Source organism: Wyeomyia smithii, chromosome 3, assembly GCF_029784165.1.
Source record: "Wyeomyia smithii strain HCP4-BCI-WySm-NY-G18 chromosome 3, ASM2978416v1, whole genome shotgun sequence".
Lineage (NCBI taxonomy): Eukaryota > Metazoa > Arthropoda > Insecta > Diptera > Culicidae > Wyeomyia > Wyeomyia smithii.
The window spans coordinates 255,376,041-255,395,278 of NC_073696.1; the positions used below are offsets into that span (position 1 = coordinate 255,376,041).

Here is a 19,238-nt window from a genome sequence, read left to right on the forward strand (position 1 = left end):
CGGTGGAGTTGCAATTGTTATTCATCGCTGAATCAAACATCGTGCTCTTCCCCATCTTGAGACGAAAGTTATTGAAACTTTGGAAATTGAAGTTCAAACTGAACTTGGGATTTTATTTATTGCCGCAGAATATTTACCATTTCAATGCACACGCGAGCTCAAAATTATTTTAGAGGTGATTTACAAAACCTCACCAGAAATCGTTCGAAATTTTTCATAATCGGCGATTTTAACGCTAAACATCGTTCATGGAATAATTCTCAAAGTAATTCCAATGGCAAAATTTTATTCAATGATTGTTCTTCAGGATACTATTCTATTTTGTCTCCGAATAGTCCTACATGCTTTTCTTCTGTAAGAAACCCTTCAACAATTGATTTGGTGCTAACAGATCAAAGTCATGTATGTAGTGATTTGATCACACATGCTGACTTTGATTCTGACCATCTTCCAATAACTTTTTCTTTATCAAATGAATCAGTTTTAAACCCTATGAGGTCTGTTTTTAATTATAACAAGGCTAATTGGGAAAGATACAAAACTCATATTGAGAGAAATTCCAATAATGAGCTTGATTTGCAAAACGAAGTGAATATTGATTCCGCTTTGGAAGCATTAAAATGTGCAATTGTTGATGCCAGGAATTATTCTGTTCCAAAGGCTCAAGTGAAATTTGATTCATCAATAATTGACGAAAATCTTCAACTTCTAATTCGTTTGAAAAATGTCCGCAGACGTCAATATCAACGTTCTCGTGACCCTGTTTTTAAAACTATTTATAAAGATTTACAGAAAGAGATTAAACATAGATTTACTCTTCTGAGAAATCAAAATTTTGAGACTAAAGTTGAAAAATTGAAACCATATTCAAAACCATTTTGGAAGCTGTCGAAGATTCTTAAGAAACCTTCAAAGCCTATTCCAGTTTTAAAAGATGGTGAACGTTTTCTTGTATCCAATGAACAAAAGGCTCAAAGACTTGCTCAGCAGTTTGAGAGTGTTCATAACTCAAATTTGAATTTTGTGAGTCCAATTGAAAATGAAGTCACACGTCAATTTGATTTAATTTCTTCCCAGAATTTTTTACCTGCAGAAATAATTGAAACTATCTTGAATGAGATTAAATAAATTATTAAAAATTTCAAAATTATGAAAGCACCTGGTGACGATGGAATCTTTAATATACTAATCAAACATCTCCCTGAGAGCACAATGGAATTTTTAGTGAAAATTTTCAATTGCTGCTTCAAAATTGCATATTTTCCCAAATTATGGAAAAATGCAAAAATTACTCCCATTTTAAAACCGGATAAGAACCCAGCTGAAGTTTCAAGTTATCGACCAATCAGTTTGCTTTCTTCAATAAGTAAACTGTTTGAGAGAATTATTCTTAACAGAATGATGTCACACATCAACGAAAATTCAATTTTTGCAAATGAACAGTTTGGATTTCGCCATGGGCATTCCACAACTCATCAATTGCTCAGAGTTACTAATATGATACGAGCTAACAAATCTGAAGGTTATTCCACTGTAGCTGCTCTATTAGACATAGAAAAAGCATTCGACAGTGTTTGGCATAAAGGTTTGATTGCGAAATTGCAAACTTTTAATTTTCCAATTTTCCTAATCAAAATTTTAAAAAATTATCTTACTGATCGAACTCTGCAGGTTGTCTATCAGAATTCAAAATCTGATAGATATCCTGTCAGAGCAGGTGTACCTCAAGGTTCAGTCTTGGGTCCAGTCCTGTACAACATATTCACTTCAGATCTTCCTGATTTGCCTCCAGGATGCACAAAGTCATTGTTCTGCGATGACACAAGCATTTCCGTAAAAGGAAAAAGCCTTCGTGTCATATGCAGTCGATTACAGAAAAGTTTAGATATTTTTTCTTCCTACTTGCAAAAGTGGAAAATCTCTCCCAATGCTTCTAAAACTCAAATGATAATTTTTCCGCATAAGCCTAGGGCTTCTTTCCTCAAGCCAAACAATAATCACGTTGTCAAGATGAATGGGGTTATTTTAAGTTGGTCCGACAAGGTTAAGTACTTGGGACTAATTTATGATAAAAAACTTATTTTCAAAGAGCACATTGAGAGTATACAAGCCAAGTGCATCAAATATACGAGATGTTTATATCCTCTCATTAACAGAAATTCTAAACTTTGTTTAAAGAACAAACTTTTGATTTACAAACAAATTTTTAGACCAGCAATGCTTTATGCTGTACCGATCTGGTCAAGTTGCTGTTCAACAAGGGAGAAAACGCTCCAAAGGATTCAGAATAAAATTCTGAAAATGATTTTGATGCGTCCTCCTTGGTTTGGTACACTCGAATTACATAGACTTACTGGTGTTGAACCATTAGAAGCTATGTCAAATAAAATTATTAACAATTTTCGACAAAAATCGTTGCAATCCTCAATTGCTACGATAAGCTCTCTTTATAGCCAATAAGTTAGCAATTAAGTTAGTTGTAAGTTTACTTCCCCTTTTCTGACAAGTAGGTTTAAATCCCTACGAATGATAAGTCCTAATTGCGAAAGCAAACAAATCCTAACAATTAAAATTACAAATTTCTAACAGTGTTGAGAAGTCACCATTTGTGATTGGACACACATACTCATTATTTACTAATATTTATCATAAATACTTAAGCTACTAACAAATCCCCCCTTAAAAAAAAAAATAGATTGAATTTTTCTGAATTCCGAGATATAGTGTCGCCTTCCGTATTAACAACAATATGACCATCGTATATTTGAGTGAACTTGGTTGATGATTATGCTGCACCTGTGTAGAACGTATAGTGTAAATCACTGATTGAAGATAAAATTGTAATATAAAATTATGCACATTTCTAGGTCATTTTGAATAGAAACTATGACATAACTATGGGTAATTATATGCCTAGGTAATGATGAAATATGAAGGAAATCGATATGCAATCATGGTGATTTAGAATAAACATATTGAAAATCACAGCGACAACTTTATAACTTATTCATGGGTTCTTGTACGATTTAAAGCGAGATATATTAATAATGAATGATATTACATGATAAAAAAAATAACGCTAACCTATAGGGAAAGTAATAATAACGGGTTATGTGAGTGATAGTCAACAAACCAACATAAAAACCTCAACAAACACGAACAATAATTATAAGCTTCGATTCTACTGCTTCCCATCGAGATCAACTTTGAATAATGGTAACCGATACAAGTTTCGTTTCGAGCTCGGTAAAAATCAACCGCCATTGGCCAGCCAGCCAGCCCAGATTTATCTTATTTCAATATAAATAAGCTCATCAAGCGTAGAGTAACTAACGACTAACGTTAATTTCTCTTCCCTATTCACAGCTTTTGAACCCCGTCGAGTAATGACGGCGGACAGCACAATTGACCGGAGAAGATAACACAAAAGGCACTCTGAGCCCCGAGTGACCCAGTGTCTTCACTTTCGCCCGAAACAAAGATGTAATGAGGCAGTACGCGAAGCGATGACCGAAAGTACCAATAATCATCTTCAAACATCAAACATCTTTCCACAACGTAGCGCGAAGCCAACGCCCAGAAAAGTAGTAGCATCTTTCTTTATCTAGAAATCGGCCGTCAAGCCCATCATCATCATCATAATCATCACCATCATTATCGCCGCTACGTCAAGCAGCATTCAAACATGGAACGGCGGCAAAGGTGTCGCTCCCTAGAGGGGCGAAATACATTTCAGATATGGCCCAGTTCCGGGGTCATTATGATTACTGCCGTGGCGTTGATGACGTTCAATTTGACACTTGTTACGGTTAACGCCGGTGTAATTGTCAAGAGACAACTCGTTAACGTCGAGACAACAACAATCGCGAATGCTGAAGAGACAACCACGGCGGCGATACTTATCAGCGACATCTCGGAACAAGTAAACGCTAGTGAGAGCCGTCAAGCTGATCCATCGCCCGTAGTCACCGTCAGTCCAGAAGTCAGCTCACCAGAATCTGAAACCTTGAGCCCAGGAGTGGGTTCTACCCGATCGGATGCTCCGACAACGGTCGTGGCCCCAACCAAAGGGCAAAGATTACCAGCGTCGGTGGATGACATCGATGGCCGGTCGTTTGCTCGTTCGGAAATTTTAGCCGAAGATGCAACAGATTTGTCACTTGCTGTCGTCTCCACAGCCGCGAGTGACACACAAGCCGGGAAATCGGTTGCCAGCAGTGCCGAACCAGAAGCAACGGTGGCCGAAACTACGACAGTCACGAGCAGCCTAGCAGAGGAACCTGTGGCCACGGTTGTGAGTTTGCCGCAGGCCCACCTTGTATCGGACGAGGGCCTTCAAGTGGTCACCGATTCGAAAGACTCGAACGATGGCGAGGCAGAAAACTTTCGGTTCGATCTAAGCCGGTAAGTTCATTGTAATCCCGTTTAAACGATATTCTGAACTGATTTTTCAAACGAACATTATTTCAAAATTATTCCTGAATTGAACCGGGCAATCAAAAAATTACCGGAAAATGCAAATTATTCTAATTGTTTCTTCACCTTGCGCTTTCCGACCGGATAGGGTTGAGCCCCGAGGTGGCGGGCTTTTCATTTCCTTCGGCTATTCTCTACGGTGTGCGCACAGGTTTGATGGAAATGTTGATGAAATAGAAATCAATTAGTGGCACAGATTGGCGCTGTTCGGCAATTCGCCGAGAGGGTAGGATAAATGGAGAAATTCATGCAACCACACAGCCTCAGCAGCAGCACAGTAGTAATTAGCGCGGGGCCAAGCAACACTCGCTCGCGTGGGCTGGTGTGGTGTAAAATGATTCTGCGGTATTTAATTTGTTGATTTCAGTGCAAAATTTAGCATAAAATTCAAGTGAGATATTTATTTGCTCGACGTCACGCGTGGCTAGGTTAAGAGAGTAGTGCAGTGCGCGCTGGCACACTCGTGTGGCACACTGGGAAATCGGTTCAGTACGGTACGTTGTGCCAATTTTTACTTGCTGAGAAAGTGTGTACGGGAAAGCAGCGTTTCGATGGTTTGCTGGGAGCGATCCAGAACAGAAGGCTAATTTTGATTTGTTCTGTGATTAATGGAAAATTGCTGTCTTATTTAGTCATACGGAATTAGCAATCTGGGCTAGAGCATATTTCTTATAGTGCAAGATTCGTCTTGGGGAAAACAGTAATAAATCAATTCCGGAACACGCCCTAATAATTCGTTAAGTAAAAGTGTCCCCAAAAAGTCCCAAATTCAAGTCCAATTTTTGAGATTTTTTTTTCTGTAGGATCCTATGACCACTGCTACCATTAGTTAGATATATTGTGGTATCAATTTTTGAGATACTATGAAAAAAAAAAAACAGATTTTGCAAAACAAATGAAAGCTAAAAACCGGAAATGAATATTTTGTTATTCTATTAAACTGTTTCGTTTTCAAAGTAAAAAATACAATTGTAGCAAACATTACTAAATCTTTACAAAACACTCTAAACTCGCTGCTGTGTGTCGATTCATAAAATCAAATTCCCGAGTATTACCCAATTTTATTTATTCTTGATCTGCAGGAGAAAATAATTTTACATTTTAATTTTTTCGAAAGTAATGATGCAAAATTATTGAATATTTTTTACAAGTAAAGGTTTTTTTCCGGATTTCGTCACGGATTTTTACCTGTATTTTGAGACTTGCATGGTGTTTTACGGGTATCCCCCGCCTATCCCCCGCACTTACATTAACATATAAAAATTTATCATAAGAAAGAGCTCTTCCGCTATGCTGAACTCGAATCGAAATAATAATTGTTTTCCTTTAGATGCATTTTTACTTCATTTTAAACTTAATTTGGAGCAATTCTGATTTCATTTCTGAATTTCGGCCATTATAAGTCTTGTTTCGCTATTCGGTGCTGAACTTTGGCCTTTTTGAGCATTCAGATTCGTTTTCACCATTTTGGTTTGACTTGGAATTATTCTCTTTGTTAGCTTTTTCTAGCTTCTAACCGCTAGAAAGTGTCGTTTTTTACCTGTTTCAATCCAATTTGAAAATATTTTCCTATTCGACCTCTTTTGAGGTTCAATGCGTTTTTACACCATTTTGAATCAATTTTTAATTCGACTTTTTTTGTGCTATACTGCCGTGAAATAACAAAGTGACGGTAATGCCATTTTTTCGAATATGGGGTTTTTATACCACATTGTTCGTTATTCGAAGAGCGATCTTCTGGTATCTTACTTTCAGTTGTTACTTATTCATACTTTGCATAAAATCAAGAAAACAAAATGACATATGCACCATTTCAATACAAAAGTGACAAGTAACCCGTTTGATTTGGGCCATATCGAACAACTGATCAAATGGATGTACGTCATAATGTCATATCACGGCAGCCTATAGAAGCGGTTTTTTTGTCATTCTGAGATATCTTGATCTTGTAAGGCGTCGTACACAAATTACGTAACGCCAAAAATCTAGATTTCAGTCCCCCTCCCACTATATAACAATGAGTAACGTTCGATATGACTCCCCCCCAAAAAATGCTTTACGTAACTTGTGTACGACGCCCAGGGCGCGTTTCCCACAGTTCAAAGCTCTTATTAGGGAACTTTTATTCGTTATTCTGAGCTCTCTTTTGGATAATTTCCTTTTTTTGCCATTTCTGGCTTTCAAAGGCGACTTTTTTTTCATTATTATTTTTGCCTGTTTCTAAACTTCAGAAGTGTTGTTTCATCATTCGCTGCTCAGTTCGGAATTATTTTATTTATTTTTTATTTTCTTACTATTCTAAGATCAAATTGGGTTATTTAGCTATATCAGATTTTTATATCATTTGAAAGAACTACATTTTCTGAGCAAAACGTGATTTTCAAAAATTTTCTGTCGTTATCTTTCGTTTTTAAGATCACAAATTAAAACTGCTCGAAATCACTACAATTCGGCCATGTACCAACTGTAATAAAAGCGATTTTTATTCTTCATTTAAAAATCGAAGGACAATGATATAAAATTTAAAAAAAAATCACTCTATGCTCAGAAAATTACACTCTTTTAGCTGACATCTAAAAATCAGAAATAGGTGAATAGCTAAACAATCCAATTGGGTCCTGAAGTTTTACACGGTTTTCTCATTTTTATATATCAGCTGAAAAAGTGCAATTTTCTAAGCAAAACGTGTTTTTAAAAAAATGTTTATCGTTGTCTTTCGATTTTTAAATGAAGAATAAAAAACTACTCGAAATGCCTTAAATTACAGTTCTCCCATACACCGTACATGTGTGAACTGTCATTTAATACATTTCGAGCAGTTTTTCATACTTCATTTAAAAATCGAAGGATAACGATAAACATATTTTTAAAGTTACGTTTTGCTTAGAAAACGTGGCTTTTTCAAATGATATATGAAAATCAGCAAAGCTTAAGGACCCAATTGAGAATATTGTTTTCAACTTTGGAAACGTGTTTTTTTTGCTACCATCTTCCTCATTTTGATTCATTTTTTCAATTTTTGGAAAAGTTTTTTCCTCAATTTGAACTCATTTTCGATTCGCTTTTTTTTCTTCATTTTTCTGAGATAATGTGCTTTCAAATTTTTCTGGCCCCAAGAAACTATATTTCATCATTCAGAGTTAAAAACTTAAAGTCTCAAGAAAGCTCAACTCAGAATGATTTTTTGGTCCTCTCCAACTTTAACTTTTGTATTTGAAATAATTTTCTTATTGAAGCTTTTCTGAGCTTTTTGTCATTTTGAGCGATATTTTGGGGCGCAAATTGACATACCGAAACTATCGAGAGCATCATGAAAATTGTCTATTTTCGAATGCTTATAACATAGTTCAACAGTTTTCTCTAATTCGGTTTTAACCTGAATCAACCCAATGAAGCCATATGGCATCATTTGACACATTGAACATTTCTCGGCTTAACATGAAACTCAGTGACATTGCCATGTCTTGGCAATGCTTTTATGAACACCTATAGATGCCACCTGGCAGAGAAAATCACATCATGTTAGTTGAGATAAAAGAAATTTTCACGGAGAATTTTGGATTGATTCGGGTTGATGATGATAACTACTGTAATATCAGCTTGAATTAGGGAAAATACACTGTAATCGATACGACCTAATCCTGACAATAAACGCCTGAAAGACCTCTTGATATATATTTTCAAAAAGTAGCTATTTGGATACATGAAAAACCGCCTACAAAAGGAATTACTATGTTTATCTTTTATCTCAGAGCGAGCGTCGCATGAAAGTTGCCCGCTTAGCTCCTATGTATAAATCAGGTAATATAGAGAATCCAACCAACTACCGTCCTATTTTCTGTTTATCTATTCTCAACAAGATCATCGAGAAGCTTATTGTTACCCAAATTGCCAACCTCCCGATGAGAACTTTAGGCATGGCTCAAGTACGCTAACCGCATCTTGTGAAATTGTAAAGGGCATGCACAACGCGCTTAATAACCGAAAAATAACAGGGTTCATAGATTTGAAAACTGCAAGCGGAATCAGAACAGTAGCTAAATCATTGATAAGGATGATTTAATAGATTTTAGTTTGTATCAAATCAAGACTTTAAAAGCTAGCCTGCTCGACTGGTGTGCCCCAAGGCGGTAACTTAGAACTAATTCTTTTTTCGCTATTCATTAAACTAAACTAAACTTGCATGGAAAATTATGCGTCTTCGCCGACGAGACTTCACTTTACTATCAAGGAACAGAATGCACTGCTATTCAATTCCAAATCGACCAGGACCTTCTACTTCTACACGACTGTTTTGAAACTATCTCTATGTCGATGAACTTATCAACAACCAAGTATATGCTATTCCAGTCATTACGCAGACAACTCCCGGTTCATGAGCCAATTAAAGTTGCTGATCGTGTCAACAAAAAAGTGTATGGTTGTCCATTTCTCGGCTTAAGACAAGACAGTATTGTTTATGGCCCATTTTGCATGTTGTAGGATAAGTTATCGTTGTACCGTGCCCCAGCGCTGAGTCGAGAAAATTTCCAGCTCGAAAAAATCCTCGACCTGACCGGGAAACGAACCCAACATCACAACCGCGCTGGAGAGCTAGCTGACCGACACCTCTAACCACAGAACCACGGGGACCACAACAGTATCTAGTTGCTACTTGGGGGCTCGCTTGCAAATCCGCTCTACGAGGGCGCGATACAGGTGTAAAGATTAAGAGCCGTGTTTCGGTAACCTCGTATCACGTATGTATCTCACTCATTTACGGTGCGATGATCCCAGGGACTCCATTATACCAACCCGTTTTCAGGAATATCAAATGCCAAACAACCTGCAAAACAATATTGCTTTGTTCGTCTTTGTCGCAATGCACGAGAACCTCTTAAGCTGACAAACAGGTCACCTAGAACATTTGCATTAAACAAAGGACTTCTCGGATGGTGTTGAACAACTAAGACAGATAATTGAGTTTGATAGAAACTTATCAATCATGGAAGGTAATGTTATTAGCTCACTTGCTAAAAAATTCTGCGCCTTGGCGATCGGCCTTCCGGCAGTTAACCGTAACATTCGCAGTTTTTGCCTTCTTTCTTCGTTTTATTCATCAATTACTCAGTTTTCGCAACAAAATTGTTGGAGTACCTAGATCTTACGCTACAGGTTTGCCCAGATTTTCTAGATGGGACTTTGCGCGGGTTCGCCGGCTTGGGTACCACATTGATATTCAGCAGCTACATTTCCCTCTATGATCGCTTCGAGTAGTGTGTCGACGCCAGATCCAGCCGAACACTCCGTCTTCACCCTAATGATATTCCTTGATGAACTATGCAACTTCCGGCAGGCAATTCATACTACAAATTGTCCCGTTCAACACCAGTCCGGAGCGAAAGAAGAGCGGGCCTTTAGAAGTGACATCCTCTCGCTGATTGTCAGTCGCATCTTCTTGTGGAATTTGGGGTATGAATTGAACTTCACCTCGAAGCACACTTCATTCGTGGGGAAAGTGAAATACGAAGTGCCCTTCCAGTCGTTGTCATTCAAGATGAGATAGGTTTCGTCGTCCATCACCACCACCACATTGCGATTCGTCGGCTTGACCATCTTATTCATCCGCTGCCACTGCGTCATTGCCTGCAGCTCTGAAACCAGTGGTCGGGACTGCTGCTTCCTGACATGTAGGTCCATGTTCACCAGGTACTTTTTCACTATGTATTTGGCTGTTTGCACCGACGTCCCGGTCAAACGCGCGCAGCGATGTAGCCACTTTTTCGATCTATGTTTTCCGCATCCCTCAGAGCTTTATGTCGCTCAGGGTCGTTGGCCGTCTGAAACCGGGTATTCTTTCGATGCTCTGATTGTTATTCAATAGTGTCAAGATGCCGCAACGGGTACCTGGCTTCCACAAAGTGCCGCACGAAGTTCGTTTTCGACGCGCACACTTCTGAATGGAGTGGCTTCACTGTTTTCGCCATCACGCTCAGAGTTCGACTGATAGACTGGCCCTGACACAAGTAAAAGAGATTTTTAAGGCTGTTCGCACCTACGCGAATTCACATATGCAATTGTCAATATATGTGTGAAAACAAAAGCAAAAATATTTCACTCCTTCACTTTCGCAAGTGAAAACCAAACCAATATCAACAGAGTCGTCAGGGCCAATTTTTCCTACTGACTCATGGGTTACTATGATTGATGTTGCATGGGTAGTTTCGTCAGTGCGTGTGAAAAATTGGAATATTTGTACATTTTTTTACTGTAAATGTTAGAGTTTAGAAACATTTTTTTTCAGTTCAGGATCAATTTATTTTTTGTCCCTATTAAGATTTTAGAAGTGACTTTTAACAATTCTGAGTTCAAGTTGAAATCTTTTCCATCTTTGAAAACTGGGATTATTATTTTATTATTATTTAAAAGAGTATTTTTGGCATTCTAAGCTCAATTTGGGATCATTATCAGAATGCCGATTTTTTCTAAATGAGCTGCTCTATTCACATTTTCTCTTTTTGATCTTTTTGCTTTATTCGGAGCTTTATTTGAATACTTCTTCGAAGATTTGTGGGCTTTTATGTTATTTATCGTTGTTTTAAATCAAAATTATATTGTCTTTTTATGGTCTTGAGAAGCGATTTCTCGCGATTCTGAGCTAAATTTGGTATCATTTTATGCTTAGAAGCGATTTTTCACTATTTCAGAGCTCATTTTGTTAGGTAAGTTTAGGATATTTTTTTGAGATTTAGAAACGATTTTTGCTCTTCTGAACTGGATTTGGGATCATCTGTTCTACTTTTAGAAGCGTTTGTTTCATAATTTTAAGCTCAATTTTATTTGAGATCATGTCTTAATAAATGTGTTTTCATCACTAGATTTGGTATTGTTTTTTTTTTTACTTTTTCGTTGGTTCGTCATCTTGAGCTCAATTTGGCCTTTTGTAGTCTTTAGCATTCAGCAGGGTTCTTTCGTCCTTTTTAAAGAGTTCAATATGGAACCATTTTTATTCCTAACCTTTTTACCTTTGTTATACTATTACCTTTGTTATACTAAACAAAGGTTATAAAATCGGTCGAAAAACGCAAAATAGATCCAAGGCCCGGAGGGCCGAACCGTATATACCATTCGACTCAGCTCGACGAACTGAGCAATGTCTGTTTGTGTGTATGTGTGTGTATGTATGCTGTCTGTATGTATGTGCCGCAAAATACTAACGCACCTTTCTTATAGAACGCAATATCCGATTTTGATAATTTTATACGCAAACGAAAGCTACTGTGGTCCCCCAGAATGCTACCGAGTGGATTTTTGATTAATGGCCTAGATTCTAAGATATTGATTGAAGAGTATTTTCTTACATGGGGTATTTAAGTTTACACGCAAAATCGATCTGTGGAGGAATAAGTTTGAAATGCCAATCGACTCAGCTCGGTGAGTTGAGCAATGCCTGTATGCGTGTGTATGTGTGCCGGTATGTGTGTATGTATTTTGTGTGTATGTATAAAATGATACATCATGACACACATTATTTACAAAACGCGTTATCCGATTTTGATGTTCTTAGGCGCAAATGAAAGCTGCTGAGCTCCCCTAATATCCTACTGGCTTGAATTTCTATTAGTTACTGAAGATTCAAGATAATGGACAAAAAATGTTTTTGACATTGAACTGTTTAAATATTTTCGAAGACTTTCAGTCAGAAAGAAATTTCTCTCTCTTTCTCTCTTACTCTCTCTCTCTCTCTCTCTTTCTCTTTCTCTCTCTCTCTCTTTCTCTCTCTTGCTCTTTTTATATCTATTCATTTTTAACAAAATAAGAATCATAGACAGCTTTTACCTTTGTTATACTAAACAAAGGTTATAAGCTCGGTCGAAAAACGCAAAATAGATCCGAAGACCAGAGGGCCGAACTGTATATACCATTCGACTCAGCTCGACGAACTGAGCAATGTCTGTTCGTGTGTATGTGTGTGTGTATGTATGTTGTCTGTATGTATGTGCCGCAAAATACTAACGCACCTTTCTTATAGCACGCAATATCCGATTTCGATGATTTGATATGCAAATGAAAGCTACTGTGCTCTCCCAGAATGCTACCAAATGGATTTTTGATTAGTGGCTTAGATTTCGAGATATTGTCCAAAGAATATTTTTTACATAGGTTATTTAACTTTAGACACCAAATGAATTTGTTGAGGGCCAAGTATTGTATACCAATTGACTCAGTTCAACTAAATGAACAAAAAAAAAATCAATACTGAGCGAGTTGTTTCATCAGTTGCTTGAATGTTAGAATATTTCAATCAGAATGTATAAACATAAGATATTTTACATTTTGGATCATTTCTCTCTCTTTCTTTTTTTTCTATCTCCCTTTCTCTCTTTTTCTCTCGCTCTCTCTTTTTCCAACCGCTATTTATTTCTCAAAAGAAACTAAGAGTAAAAGACATCTGGGCTGTGTTTCATACTCTGTGTAGTGCGTTCTAACTGGTGTAAATTAATGAACCTTTTGTTTTTAATAGCTCTTTACTAACCGAAACCCGTACAAAATTGTGCGTTTTTAGCGCAATTGTTGATGTAATTCGGAACCAGTACAATGATTGCGTGTTGGGCATAACGCAATTAATGCTCTAGCGTGTATTTGGCAGCTCCAAACTACTACACCTAAACAGTTTCAACTGGTATCAAGCAGCATTGCAAAGCGAGCGAGAAGCAAAACCTTCCTCCTCCTTTCTGCTTGAGGACGAGACGTATGCTACGCTTTTCAAGTCTTTTGCACACACGCTTTCGAGATACTTTTTCTTCTTCATGCATTCCTCTGAATAGCAGCAAGCACGAACCGACAGTATGAGTGAGACTAACAACACTGGTAACAAGTAAGTACAGCTCGGGTGTCTCGCTCATTTCGCAAAGCAACGAGATATCGCCTTGCGCGTCGCAATCCAAACCGAAAGAGAAGCGAAAGAGCAACCTGCAAATTGCATTCGTGTCAATGTATTCGCAGTACAACTGTTGCGTTATCCTTTTCACACATTTATTGTGCGATTTTAGTGCAAAATTTGTGCTAATCGGGAAGTACAATGATTGTACACGACTTGAACTTTTGTGTGTTGCTTTCTAATTTAAAAGTCAGTGCAAACAGAGTATCCATATTATCCCATTTCTCGTTGTCGCAGTAAGTTCTATGAAGTTCTGAAATTGTTTTGGATTTTACCATACAGCCTAGGCCTTAAAAAAGAGTAACGTTCTCGAATCCATTTTGAAAAGCCAAAATCCTTAAGTCTTGCGAAAAACCTTCATTTTCAAATTATACGTTTGGAATAGAATTAAACTGACAACTTTCAACAGCAGTTAAATGAATTTCAATGCAATCTTTCAGCATTTGATTCTCACAGATTTTATCAAGATTTTTTTTTGATTTCTTGAAATAATCACACGCATGATTCAAGTAACTTTTAAACGGTGACAAAGCATTCAACGCGTTCCTGTATAATTATGATCTATAATTTCTTAAGAGCAAGTTTGTAGAACTTTGCTGCAATTCGTAGGAAATATTCGATGCTAATTCATAATCTACAATCATTAGGTTCTTTTCTAGATTTTGTGATTTTTGAAAACGAAGCTATTGTGGTATTTAAGCTTGGATTATGAGAAATTATTTCAATAGTATTGCAATGAACTGACAAACATATTTGCTGATCTAGAATGAAATCTGCATCACTGTTATCTTTATTGTTTCTGGGCGTTCGATTATGTCAAAAATTCATAAATTGTTTCTATCCTAGACAGCTTAAAAAATGGTTTGGAGTCGAAAAAATATAACCCAGACTCCAGTGGTGACATTCACAATATTTGTGAAAACCACGTCGAGGTTTGATTCAATGTATTTGGTTCATCCTCTGGAAAACTATCTTTTAAATTAAATTTTAAACGATTTATGGTTTACTGGCATAAAAAGTTTATGTGTAGTAATAGTTAGTATAACAAAGGTTTCTGCACTGCTAGGTGGATTAATTTAGGTTTTTAGTTGTTTTTTTTCGGCATTCTGAGCTTAAGCTTGGATCATTTTTTCCCCTCTTTTTAGATTTTATATGGGATTTTTAGTTATTCTGATCTCAGCTTGCAAATATTTCTTTTTGATTGCTATACTGAGCGAAATCTGGGATCTTTTTTTCTACCTGGAATCGTTTTTCCGCCATTCTAATTTCAATTTGAGTTCATTTTCTGTTTAGACTAATTTTCGTCGATGTGTTTCTTCGTCATTATCTAACTTTGGGATTATTTCTTTCTCATACCTAAAAAACGTAGTTTCATCATTTTGGGCTCAATTTAAAAACTTTCTTTAACTTTTTAACTTATAGCTTTTTGAAGTTGTTTCCGGTATTCTGCGCTCAATACGGATTCATTTTTTTGGCCATTTTGGGCTCAATTTTCTACATTTAAGAAACGATTTTCCACCATTTCACGCTCAAATTGAGAACACTTTCTCTTTCGATCTTTTCTCAACTAGTCTGAACTAAGTTCGGATTCATAAGTATTGTTTCGTCTTTCTGAATAATTTTTTTTGGGATCATTTCCTTTTGAGGTTTTTTTTCTGGTCTTAAGATTTTGTTTTTTCGTTTACGCTTAATTTGGCCAATCCGGAATCATTTTATGTTTTGTTTCTTTCAAGGTTTTAGACGCAATTTGTCGCTGATCTCAAGTTGCAAATATTTTCGTTTTTGTTCTTTAGAAGCGTTTTTTTCTTGTTTTTCTGAACTAAATCTGGAATCTTTTTTTCTACCTTTCGAATCGTTTTGCTGTCATTCCAAGCTCAATTTGAATTTATTTTCTGCATAGATTTTTCTGGTTTAAAAAATGTTTATTCGTCATGCTGAATTCAATTTTGGATCATTATCACTTAAGTGTTTTTTCTTCTTTCTGAACTAGTTTTGAGGATATTTTTATTGACTGTTCTGACGCCCAATTTGACTTGTTGTGCTCTTAAGGGGTAATATCTACCAAAAAAAATTTTTTCTTCATTTTTTTTATTGGCCTAAATCATGCTAAAACTATCCAAGAATCAAAATCTACATCGCCCAAGTACAGATCTAAACTCAAAGTTCGTTTAAATCAATTTTTACTGAACAACTTTTATGCTCCAAAATAACATTTTCGTTTATTTTGGCGATGCTCGTTTTTATTTTTAATTTCGAGGTCGCTGCATTTTTAATTTCGAGGTCGCTGCATCAAGTTTTGACCGTTACAGAGTCTCTACAGCACGTGTTTACTCACAATTTCCATTTGTTTAGTAGATCAGCTGTTCTCGTTATGTACGTTCCTCGTTTGAGTTTTTTATACTTTTTAACTGTGAGTTATACTCAAAAGTACTTACGGCACAGGGATAGCTGACTGAAGATTAAAAAAATATTAGGGACTTAGGGGCTTTATTATTGAAAAAGTTTACATCCGATTGACTTGAAATTTTAACTGTAGCTTCTTCATGAGATTATCTAGTGAAGTACACACGATTTTAGCTATTAATTAACAACAACTAAAGTTATAAACAATAAAAGTCGATTTTTTTGCCGAAAATTTTTTTTTTTTCAAACCGTTGCCATTTTGCGAAGAAAAATTCTAAAAATATAATCATGTGTACTTCACTACCGACACTTATGTAGATAATGAAAAAATTATTGTTTTGGTTATAGGTGGAGTTGGGCACGACTTCTACTGCTCGCCGCGGAACAACTTTAAAAAAAAAGCGGTTCACGGGAATCGCTGCACAGCCGCCATTTTGTAACAAAAATAGCAATTAAAATATTTTTTCTATACTGCAAGAGTTGCTCAATCCAATGATATATTATTTATATACCTCACATCTCAAATGACCTGTAAAAAAATTATGAAAAAAGCCTTGTTTTTTTGAGCATTTTGTAGATATTACCCCTTAAGGTGCATTTTTAGCTCATATCAGGACATTTTTCGTCTTTTATTGCCTTTAGAAGCGATTTGTCGTCATTCTAAACTTCTGAATTATATGCGTTTTATAACACCATCTTGAATTCAATTTTGGATCATTTTTATTGTCGATTTCATCTGACCTTTGGAAGCGGGTTGCCATCTTTTTGAACTCAACTTAGAATCATTCAATATTTTGGCCTTCACTTGCCTTTAAAAGCACTTTTTTTTCCAGAATTCTAAGCTGTATCATACCACTTCGACCTTTTTTAGAATTCCGGAGCGCATTTGTAAAGCTCAAAGCGATTTTTCGCTCAAGCCGAGAATTATTTTAATGATCGTTAGAAGCGTATGGTTTTAAAAGAGGTTCATTTGAGATCTTTTATTTTACCTTCAGAAGCGTTTTTTCGTCTTTCTTTGCACGACTTGGGATCATTTTCTGTTTAAAGTTTTCTGGCATTACAAAATGTTTTTTCGTCATGCTGATTGCAATTTAGGATCATTTTCGTTGATGTGTTTTTTCGGCTTTTTAGAATTAATTTTGCGATCAGTTTCTTTTTAAATTAAAAAACCTTTTTTTGTCATTTGTGTTTTTTTTTTAAAGCATAGCCTTTAAACCTTTTTATAGCCTTTAGAGGCGTGTTCACGTTTGTTAGCAGATATAATTTAGTTTTGCCTTTCTCCTAGAAAGGTATAGCAATCACTGGAAAAACCGAAGGTATAAAAGTGGTCCCAATGGCCGAATGTCATATACCACTCGACCCCTTTCGACGAACTGAGCATTTTCTGTATGTATGTATGTATGTGTGTATGTATGTGTGTGTGTGTGTGTGTGTGTGTATGTGCAACTTTTTTTTCTCACTCACTTTTCTCAGAGATGGCTGGACCGATTTTCATAAAATTAATTGCAAATGAAAGATCTAGTTGCGCCATAGGTTGCTATTGAATTTTATTGTAATCGGATTTTTAGTTCAGAGGTTATGTATCAAAATGTAAAAATCACGAAACATCAATATCTCAGAAACCACACAACCGATTTCAATAAAACTGGTTTCAGATGATTGGGCTGTCTCCAGAACCCTTAACTTTTGAATTTCGTTATGATTGAACATATGGTTCAAAAGTTATGTGAAGAAAAATTATCCTTAGGTTGTTTAAACTCACTCATTTTTCTCAGTGATGGCTGAACCGATTTTTACAAAACTAGTGTCAAATGAAAGGTCTAGTTGCCCCATAGGTTGCTATTGAATTTCATTGCAATCGGATTGTAACTGTGTCCGTTGTTCATAAAAATGTGAAATCACATAATGAAAGTAAACATATTGACTTTCTCCTAACGATCACTGGCTAATCAAAAGGTAGAAAAGTGATCCAAATGGCCGAATGTCATATACTAATCGACTCAGTTCGACAAATCGAGCATTTTCTGCATGTATGCATGTATAGGTGTATATGTTTGTGTGTGGGTGTGTACGTGTGTATGTGAACCTTTCCTTCGCACTCATTTATCTCATGGATGGTCTGACCGATTCGTTCTATCTTGGTGTCAAATGAAGGGTCTATTTGCCGCTTAGGTTGCTATTGAATTTCATTGTAATAAAACTTTTAGTTTTGGGGCTGCGTCAGAATGTGAAAAACGCTCTTATATCTCAGAAGCTATGAACATAGTTGAATTCAAATAAATGGGCTTTCAAACCCTTAAACAATGAATTTCATAATGTTTAAACATGTGGTTTGAAAGTTATAGAAAGAAAGGAAACCCGCAGACTGTTTAAAACTATAGCTACGATCAAAATATTTGGCCTCAACATTATTTAAATTTAATACTGTACTATTTCAATGTTTGCGGCCTTGCTCGGGATTGAAGTTGAAATTAAAAGTCATTTCTATCATTTCACTTTTTGCCTTTTTCCTAGAAAGGTATAGCAATCACTGCAAAAGCTAAAGATATAAAAGTGCTCAAAAGGGCCGAATTTCGTATACCACTCGACTCAGTTCGACGAGCTGAGCATTTTCTGCATGTGTGTGTGTAACGCTCTCCCAATCTCACTCGATTTTTTCAGAGATGGCTGGACCGATTTTAATGAAATCAATTGCAAATGAAAGGTCTAGTTGCCCTATAAGACCCTATGTAATTTTATTGTAATCTGATTTTCTAGTTTAGAGGTTATGTATCAAAATGTAAAAATCACGAAACATCAATTTCTCAGAAACTACACAACCGATTTGAACAAAATTGGTTTCAAATGAACGGGCTACCTAAAAACCCTCAACTTTTGAATTTTATGAAGATTGAACATATGGTTCAGAAATTACAGAAAGAAACGTGTTCTGGAGACTGTTTAATCTCACTCATGTTTCTCAGAGATGGCTGGACCGATTTTCATAAAACCAGTGTCATATGGAAAGTCTTGTTGCCCCATAAGACCCTAATGATTTATTTTGCGAATGGATTATTACTTTTCCTGTTATGTTTAAAAATGTGAAATCCAGCTGAAAAGAAAATTCTGATGACTACTTTGACTCACTCACTTTTCTCAGAGATGGTTGACCCGATTACCACAAAATTAGTGTCAAATAATTAGTCTAGCTGCCTCATAACACCCTATTGAATTTTGCTGTAATCGGAATGTAACTTCTTCTGTAATGTATCGAAATGTTAAAATCACTAAACTTCATTATCTTAGAAACTACACATCAGATTTGAACCATATTGATATCGAATGAACGGGCTAGTTAAGGGTTAACTTATGAATTATGATTGAACACGTGGTTTCAAAGTTTGGTTCCCCCATACGTTCCCTTTTCATTTGATTGTAATCAAACTTAAGCAACCGTTAT

At 36.2% G+C, this 19,238-nt stretch overlaps 1 protein-coding gene across 2 annotated transcripts in view; it reads left to right on the plus strand.

The window, feature by feature from the left end:
- The window catches only part of LOC129729814 (mucin-5AC), a 111,510-nt gene that overhangs the window by 75,083 nt on the left and 17,189 nt on the right, over positions 1-19,238 (plus strand). For both annotated transcript variants that reach the window (XM_055688645.1, XM_055688646.1), the window contains exon 2: positions 3,367-4,404. In XM_055688645.1, the coding sequence (XP_055544620.1) occupies positions 3,686-4,404 (719 nt within the window). In that variant the 5' untranslated portion in view covers positions 3,367-3,685. The remainder of the gene's footprint in view (positions 1-3,366; positions 4,405-19,238) is intronic.